The sequence below is a fragment of the Dermacentor albipictus genome, chromosome 2, assembly GCF_038994185.2.
Source record: "Dermacentor albipictus isolate Rhodes 1998 colony chromosome 2, USDA_Dalb.pri_finalv2, whole genome shotgun sequence".
In the NCBI taxonomy this organism is placed as follows: Eukaryota; Metazoa; Arthropoda; class Arachnida; order Ixodida; family Ixodidae; genus Dermacentor; species Dermacentor albipictus.
Window position 1 is genome coordinate 121173821 of NC_091822.1, and position 8774 is coordinate 121182594.

The 8774-nt window shown below is 49.0% G+C and overlaps 1 protein-coding gene across 1 annotated transcript in view; it reads left to right on the top strand.

The window, feature by feature from the left end:
- LOC135914708 (uncharacterized) overlaps positions 1-7366 on the top strand; it is an 88101-nt gene extending 80735 nt beyond the window's left edge. The window contains exon 5 of the mRNA XM_065447648.2: positions 6710-7366. Within this exon, the coding sequence (XP_065303720.2) occupies positions 6710-7058 (349 nt within the window). The 3' untranslated portion in view covers positions 7059-7366. The remainder of the gene's footprint in view (positions 1-6709) is intronic.
- The last annotated feature ends 1408 nt before the right edge of the window (positions 7367-8774 follow it).

An 8774-nucleotide genomic window follows, 5' to 3' on the forward strand; every position in this document is an offset into this window, starting at 1 on the left:
TTATGGATTTTCTTTCGCATGTTCTGTGGACTGATGAAGAGAGCCTCCGACTTCGTAGCTGAACATTTAAGTCCGGCTTTTTCTAAGTGCTCTTCAATTATATTGATGGCCTTTTGCAGCGTTTCTTCTATGTGGGCGTCACTGCCTCTATTTATCCATAGGGTGATGTCGTCCGCATAGATCGTATGTTCTAGCCCCTGTACGTCCTTAAGTTTGTGCGGGAGTCCAATCATTACTATGTTGAAGAGAGTGGGTGAAAGTACAGAGCCCTGCGGTGTCCCCTTATTACTGAGCACTATCGCTTTCTCCTCGTTACCCCCTAGACTGACCGTTACTGTTCTGTCAGTCAGAAAGTCCTTTATATACTCGTAGGTACGTCTCCCTACGTTTAGGTTATTCAATTGTTCTAAGATTGCCCTGTGGTCTACGTTGTCAAATGCTTTGGCCACGTCTAAGCCAACGATGGCTTTCGTGTCCTTCGTTTTGTGGTCGATAATTTGCTCTTTAAGCTGTAGCATGACATCACACGCAGATAGGTGTGCTCTGAAGCCTATCATTGTGTCAGGGTATATGTCTTGGTCTTCCAAGTATCTGCTGATTCTAGATTGTATCACATGTTCCATTAGTTTCCCGACGCATGACGTGAGGGATATTGGTCTGAGGTTTTCGAGACTGAGCTTTTTCCCCGGTTTTGGAATTAGGACTAATTTAGCCTCCTTCCATTCTTTGGGGATTTTACCTTTCTCCCAACACTCTTGCATAAAATTCGTTAGGTTTACTATCGACTTGTCGTCTAGGTTCCTCAACATCCGATTGCTGATTCTGTCCGGTCCTGCAGCTGTTTTCGTTCTAAGTCGATTCAACTCGGCCCTGACTTCTCCTACCGTGACGGGGCTGTCCAAGAGGGGGTTCTCTTCGCCTTTGTAGTCCGGCAGCGTTTGTTGCGGACCACATTTAAGATATCTATCCTTAACTTCAGCGAACAATTGCCTATTACTACCTTCGTACTTATACACTAGTTTCTGCATGTTGCTACGCGTCTCTGATTTGCTGTTTTGGGGATCGAGTAGGTGCCTCAATAGTTGCCATGTATTTGATTTACCAATTGTGTGATCCATCTGTTCGCATATGCTATTCCAATTTCGTTTCGTGAGTTCGAGTGCGTATTCTTCAATCTCTCCGTTCAGGTGCGCTAATGCCCTCCTAATGTTTCTATTGCTTCTATTCTCTTTCAATTTTTGCTCTAGCTGCCTCTTTTTCCGCCATAATCCGACCATTTTCCGGTCTACTACCTTTTGCGTTTCGTCCGCCTCCACCTGTTCGGTGGCCTCTTCAACCGCTTCCAAGAGGGCTTTGCTCCAACTGCTTAAATCCTTGAGCTCCACTTTTTCGGCACATTTCTGCCTAAAGAGGTTCCAATTTACCGCTTCGAACTGCGTGGGTTTGGGAGTTGGTATGCCGTGTTCTACCACCGTCTCTATTATTCTGTGGTCGCTCCCCAAGTCCTCTCCCGTGTTACACCATCGTGCGGTTATGTGTCCCCCTATGAGAGTAAGGTCCGGTGTGGTGTCCCTGGAAACGCTATTTCCCTTTCTAGTCGGGATTTGAGGATCTGTTAGTAGAGTTAGGTCATGCTTGGAGATAGTATCCCATAATTCTCTGCCTTTTTGTTGCGAGGTTTTGTACCCCCAAGCCGTGTGTTGCGCGTTAAAGTCTCCGACTATGACTATGGGGCTGTTCCCTGCAATGTTTTTGGACCTGTCGATGAGCTGATCGAAGCCACAATTCTTTTTTTGCTTAGGAGAGCTGTATACGTTGAGAACGTATAGGCTTCTATCTTTTCTTTTCCTCGGTACTAGTTCAATAAGGACGTGATCAATCGTATTTGTGTCAGTCTCGTGGAGTACTGCTGCTAAGTTTCTTTTAACTAAAATAGCTGTCTGTCGATTCTCTCCTTGCCCAGTGTAGGCTGTGTAGCCGGCCAATTTTGCATTTTTCCCACACTCTTGCAACGCAATGGCATCTGGTTTATCGATGTTAGTTAGGAATGTTTGTAGGACTGCTCTCTTTTTCAGGAAGCCCCTACAATTCCACTGCCAGATCGTGTTATTTTGCCAATGCATTTTGAATGTTAATTAATTGTGTTTTAAACCAATCGAATTCCGCTTTTAAAGCGAAGTCGCGTTTCTCAAATTCTGCTTTGAGGGCGATGTCGCGCTTTTCGAATTCCGCTCGAGTTTGTTCCATGAATTGCATCATAGCTCCGTTCATCAGGGTAATATCCTGAGTAACTTTGTCCATCTTGCTGTCTGAGTCTGTCTCTCCCGTTCTCTTCTTTTTGAGCGGGGGCCGATCTGTTTTAGGTTCTTGGTCCCCTACACTCTCTTCCTGTCTCGTACTGTTTCCACCCTTCTCCCTTTTCATCTCCTCGATTATCTTTAAAAATTCTTCCCTCTCCTTTTTCCTATCCTCAATCAGTATTCTGATTTGTTCTTCCTGCCTCTTAATAAGCGCTTTTAGCTCCTGGTTTTCTCTATCCTTTTCTGAATCCTGGGAGACTTTGCCTGACCAGCTCACCTTGTTACTTGTTTCCTTCTGTTGTGTCTGCTGTTGCGGCGTCTGTAGCCTCGGGAAGGACTCCGAGCGGCTCCTGGTCTTGCTGTTCGATCTCTCGCTTGGCCTGCTTTTACGAAGTTCCTCTTGGTTCGCCTCATCGGCCGCTTGTTTTTGCTCCCATCGTCTCTTCTTCACGATGTACGGGGTGCGGAATAAATTCCTGCACTTCTTATCCCCGGTGACGTGGTTTTTGCCGCAGAGCTGGCACTGCGGCTCGCATTGATGTCCTTCTTGCGGTCTGGTTGCCCCACAGCCTCTACACCTCGGTTCGTCATTGTCACACACGTCTGATCTGTGGCCGAGTCCGCCACACTTGTAGCATACTTCGTACCTCTTCTTGTATAGGAAGCACCGTAGAATAGCGCCCATGAAGAAAACCGTGCGTGGAACTTCCTCGTCGTCAAAAGTTAGGAGGAAAGTTCTGGTTTTGCCCATTCTTCTTGCTTCTAGGATTGTCGGGTTGTCTTCATCCTCGTTGAGGTTGAGTAGGACATCTTTGTCGGAGTACATTTCCTCTATGCCGTGAATGACTCCACGCCCACAGCTTTCTGGTGCGTTCACGTACGTGACGACCCCGTAATCTTTGTCTCCGATTCTGATCTTCTCTATCTTGCTTATTTTTTTAGCATTCTCCATCGATAATGTGTGGTAGATAATCGTACCTTGTTTGGTGTTTATCACGAAGCGGTCTCCCTTGGCTTCTTGTAGGCTGACGCCCGCGCTTTCGCGCACTGCTCTTCCTAGGCTCACTTCCGGTGCCTTCTGAAGCACCGAGAGGCCTTCTCGTAGTCGTAGAGTCACTTTCCAGCCCGTGGCAGGCAGTCTCGGTAGGTTCGATGCTACCGATAGCTCCGCTTCCTTCTTCCCTGCTCCCTTCTTGAGCGCGTCGCGCCGAGCGTCCGCCGAGCGTCCGATCGTCGTCTCCGCGCCAGCTGGCACGGTCTTCTGCCTCCTTTTCGCCAAAACGGTGAACCATCCTTCGTTGTCGGGTCCCTTAGGATCCTTTTCGTTGCCTTCCACCGTCACTTCCATGTCGCCGCTTCTCGGGGAGCCGCCGCTGGCCTGGAGCTGTCCGTCGACGCCGTCCACGGCCGGGGCCATGCCGAAGCCGGGGTGAGGCTTAGCGTGGCGTTGTGCTCCAGTTACAGTTTTTTAGCCGTAAAATCACTAAAAATCGACTCACAGGCACAAACAATTCTGTCCACAGGGTCCTTGTCACTTCCGAAAATCGATTGTAGCACTATCGCAGATCATTTTGCCAGAAAAACCACCAGAATCCTTGGTTGTTCGCGGAGCCGGCGTAAACACGTCTTCACTCCTCTACGCTACCTGGCGTTCCTCGAGCCACGAGTACGATGCTTCAAAGCGGTACAAAAGCGCCTCTAGTGAATGCGGTGTTGCCTTAGAAACGAGCTGTTTCTAAAAGCTCAGGCGTGCGTCGCTTGCTCAGGCGCACATTTCGTTGCCGCGCTGAACGCTGCGTTGCTCGACGCTCACCGCGTCCAATGCGGGGCGTCCAAGGCGAAGCAGAGTAACGCATGAGTTGTTTCTTCGTCTAGCCGAACCAAATATAGCCAAGCAACAACAGTTCACCAAGCTAAACAGTGGTTCAACAACTAAAATAAAGGCTAGTATGCTTCGCATCCTGGGCTTAACCTTACCTAAGCCACAGCCATTTTTTTTATAGCCACCGTCGGTGACGCATACCTCGGGTGACGTGGCGGTGGCGCTATGTTTTATCGGCCATGCAGTCCAGCGTGCACCTGTGTTATGCTGGGCCAGATGATAAGAATATGGAGGGTGCGCAGAAATATGCGTGGAGTGTGTCGCCACATCACACTCCTTCCCCCTCCCCCCCCTCCCCCCCCCCCCGCGGAGGGGAGAGCCCTCAGGTTCGCAAGGATATCCCGGACCTCGCTGGCGTAGCGGGCATCGAGGTGGGCGACGACATAATCGTAGCGGGTCCGGTCTTGTGTGATGTGCGCGAGGGAGAACTGGGCCTCAACTTGGGCAAACCATACCTCGGGCGAGTTGGCCCAAAACGGCGGAAGCTTGACAGCGACACGCCAGACGCTGTGCGGGGCAGCGTGCGGGATGCCATCTGCCGGGGTTGTGACGTCCTCGGCGGAGCCGGCAGGATGCTGCTGCACGGAGCCATTGAGCTGGTCGTGCCGTTCCTGAAGCTGTTGCTTTTGCTTCTGGATCCCCTCTTGCTGCGCGTGAAGCTGCCTGTTGAGAAGTTCTAGCTGTCGTTGAAGAGCGTCTTGTTCGTACATGGCGATGCGTTGTTCGTTGTCCGGGTCACCAGATGTGGGATGTCGTGTCTGCCGAAGGACGAATCCCAACATAAAAACGTAACGCTTCTTTATTCGACTAACGATGGCAGCGGACGGGCATACCAACGCTACGTTCGTCCCAGTAGCGGAAGGTAGAAGGCGATCTTTTTCATCCAGGCAGCCTGTTTTTATAGCCACCGTCGGTGACACTTACCTCGGGTGACGTGGTGGTGGCGCTATGTTTTATCGACCATGCGGTCCAGCGTGCAGCTGTGTTATGCTGGGCCAGATGATAAGAAGACGGAGGGTGCGCAGAAATGTGCGCGGAGTGTGTCGCCACAACATTAATGGTGTTATAGAGTAGAAATCATGTGCATAAAGCCTAAACTTAAAGGTGGTGCTACAAGGTAGGTCGTTAATCTACCTTGAGAATAATAAAGGACCTAATATAATTCCTTTATTGAATCTATTGAAGTAAACGTACTGAGGTTATGCAAAAGTCGCAGGGCAACTGGGACGAAGACAAAGAAACACAAACCACAACACAAGCGCTTACTAACAACTGGTTTTATTTACACCGAAACCGGCCTATCTATGCGCAAAATGCTTTCCATGTAGCATCGCAGTTAGCACAGATATATATGTTCACACATGATGAACCAAAAACAAGCTACGGCAAAAATTTAACATGTCCCTAAATCCACAGAAACTGTAAGAACAAGATATGGTCATCAAACATAGTCTACTATCGCCACGTCAATCAATCAATCAATCAATCAATCAATCAATCGATCAATCAATCAATATTACATACAAATAATATACAGATAGAGGTATACAGAAGGAGGTCCCATGGATAGTTGAAACTGAATTGGGACCTCCTGTTCATGGTTAACATAAAAGTTCATTACGCAAGCAACAACAGCTCAATTGTTAAAAATCTAGTAATAATAAATATTAATTGACTGCCACGTATCTCAGTGCTTCGGCCTAAGGCGAAGTAACTATGTCAGCGTAGTGGTTGCCCACAGTGCTAATTAAATGAGTAAATTAGGTTTGCAGACAAACCAGAGCCAGCCCGGAGGCTCAGGCGCCTTGCTCATTCGGTTGCTTCGCGGCTTCAAACAGAAGCCGCCGATTTCACGAGCTGGCCAGTAAACTTGCGCATAAAGGGATAGCCTTGAAAGGTTTGCCACGCGGCTAAAGCTCTTCGGACGATGTTCAAGCATTAAGCGAAAGCAAAATATTGACGGAAGGTTGTAGGCGCGGCAACTGCTGCTTGGCCGCAGTAATGAGCGCCTTCGCAGCTATAATGCGGTGCGCACACAAGCTGCTCAGCAGGAACGCTCGTGTTTGTGCGCATCAAGCTCACGCCCGCAGCGGAAGCTAAACGCGGCCCTGGCTCTGCTGCAAAGCCGATCGAGCGGCGCGTCCAGTTGGCTTTTTCGATTTCGAAACCAAACGCATTGCCCGTCTATCGCGTCTCTGGAGATCGTCGCCACCCGCAGGCCGTGCACGCATGCACCGTCCACCGTCAATACAGTTACAGTAGGACGTCCGTATAACGCAACAAAGCAAAGATTATATATATATATATATATATATATATATATATATATATATATATATATATATATATATATATATATATATATATATATATATATATAGAGAGAGAGAGAGAGAGAGAGAGAGAGAGAGAGTAACTGCCCTAAACCACGTGCCATAATGTATATTACCATTTTCTACCTAAATAGAGGCAGTACCACTGCTAATATTATACACGCCTCATTTCTCTCCCGTTACATTTTACACAGGCAAGACGTGCTGGACGTGCCCTGGTACTTTGACGGGAATAGGTGCGCCGCATGGACCTTCCCGCAGGGCACCTGCTTGTCTGTGGCTCGCCGGGGCGTCTTCAGGAGCTCGGAAGAGTGTCGCCGGCGCTGCGTGCTCCGTACGGAGCCGGAGTGCGACGAGACGCCACCCGTGCAGGCGTGCTCGCCTCGACAGCTGAGGCACCCTTATTTCGCGGACATGAAGGCACGCGGTGGAGCTCGCTGCGTCAACGCGTCTCGACGCACGCTCCAGTCGCGCCGGTGCCTCGTCGGCTCCAACCAGTTCGCCTCACTCGCCGCCTGCCGCAAAGCTTGCGTCGGGAATTAGCAAGCTTGCATCTTGCGCGCTGAGTGCCAAGCTTTGCCTGCGATAGAGGCAGATTTTACGCGTAATGACCATTAAATTCAGAGTGTCTGTCGAATCGGCCATCTCTTTTCGATTAGTGTTACATAGTCGACGAAATCCTACCGTGCGAGTAAGGATGCGTGCTTTGCCTGAGAAAAGGAGGAGTAGAATGTCATGCTATATAGTCGGCTCATGATGAATTACACATGCAACGCTGTACGTGAGTTTGTTTGTCAATTTGTGCTACTGTTGTGTGCTGCAATGTATTAATAAGATCGAGCCAGGACAAGTTGTACTTCGTCATTTAGTCCTCTTTCCTGACATCCGAAGGCAGAAAAGCTGCTGTGAAATCATGTGATACCACGGCTGGTATGGAATGTGCGTCTTGCGTGAACGCAAGAGATGCGCTGCAGACCGACCGTGTTAACGCTTGCGACCAGCCAAAAACTGGCGCAACCTTCTGAAAAGTGTCCATGCAGTTTTCGGAGGTCACGGAGATCAGATTTTGTTTTTCTGCGAGTATAACTCACAGTGCAAGATTCATCTAAATATAAAAATGCCGCTCAACAGCCGCGAACATTTCACGCTTGATACAGCAGTACAGTTATCTACCTTTTCGGTTCGCCTTCCCATGCATTTCTGTTAGGGGAAAACAAAGAAGACTCTTAGTGCCGCTCACACGAGTCGGCAAAGAAGACCAAAAAAAGTATCTGCTTACTGTCTTTGTCAAGCCACCTAAGAATTCATGTTGCTCAGCTAGCTGCAACTCGGTAGGGGCAAAACAATTCGAAAGGCACGTCAGCATAGCCTTTCGAATTTGTTTTCAGTATTTATGTTCAATCGTGGTAAAGATGCATAAGTTGTTCAATAAATTCGTTGACTGGTGCTTTAAGTTCTTTTGTTCTGTAATTTAATATTCCATACATTTATATGATTTTATATATGCGCTCCCGTAAGTGAAATTTACACGTTCCAACATCTATAACTTGGATAGATGATAACAGTCAATTCATGTTTTGATGCCTGCTTAAACATAACCTCCAATGCATTTCTACGCCTGGTTCCATGTCTTGTTCCAAGTCAAGGCAATGTCATTTATTCACCGTCCACCAGAGCATCGCAACCATCCACTTGCCCGTTTTGCACTCCAAGTGCGGCACTCTAGGGCTCATTACTTATCTCACAGTAAAGCGGGACATTGCTTTGGCACAAAAGAGTGCATACTCAAGACACTCGAGGCGATTTTTGAGTACTGCAAAATGTGCGTGAAGTGTCATGCTCTGTTGGGAACATCTTGTGCAAGAGCACGGGATGCGCTAGCGACCCCGCTTGCGTGCGTCGCACAATCGTTTGCTGCCTTCGGCTGAGTTGCCGATGCGGACCGGGAAGGCTACATCTGCCGCATCTGTACATTTGGGTGATGTCCTTGTAATTTATCACGTGGTGTGGTAGCTCTGGCTCGTCCTTGGCCCGGGTTTAGAGTCCTCGGGCATAGTGGTCGGCGAGTGCGTTGCCTTCCACTTGCGAGTGAGCCGGGACCCACACGAGCTCAACGACCCGTCCCGGTGATTTGCGTTTGGTGAGGATCGCTAGTGCCGCGGGAGAGATGTTCCCCTTGCGGTAGCTTGTGTAGGCGGTCTGGGAGTCTGTGACCACGGTCCTCACTCCCGGTTGCGTGAGTGCGAGGGCCACGGTCAC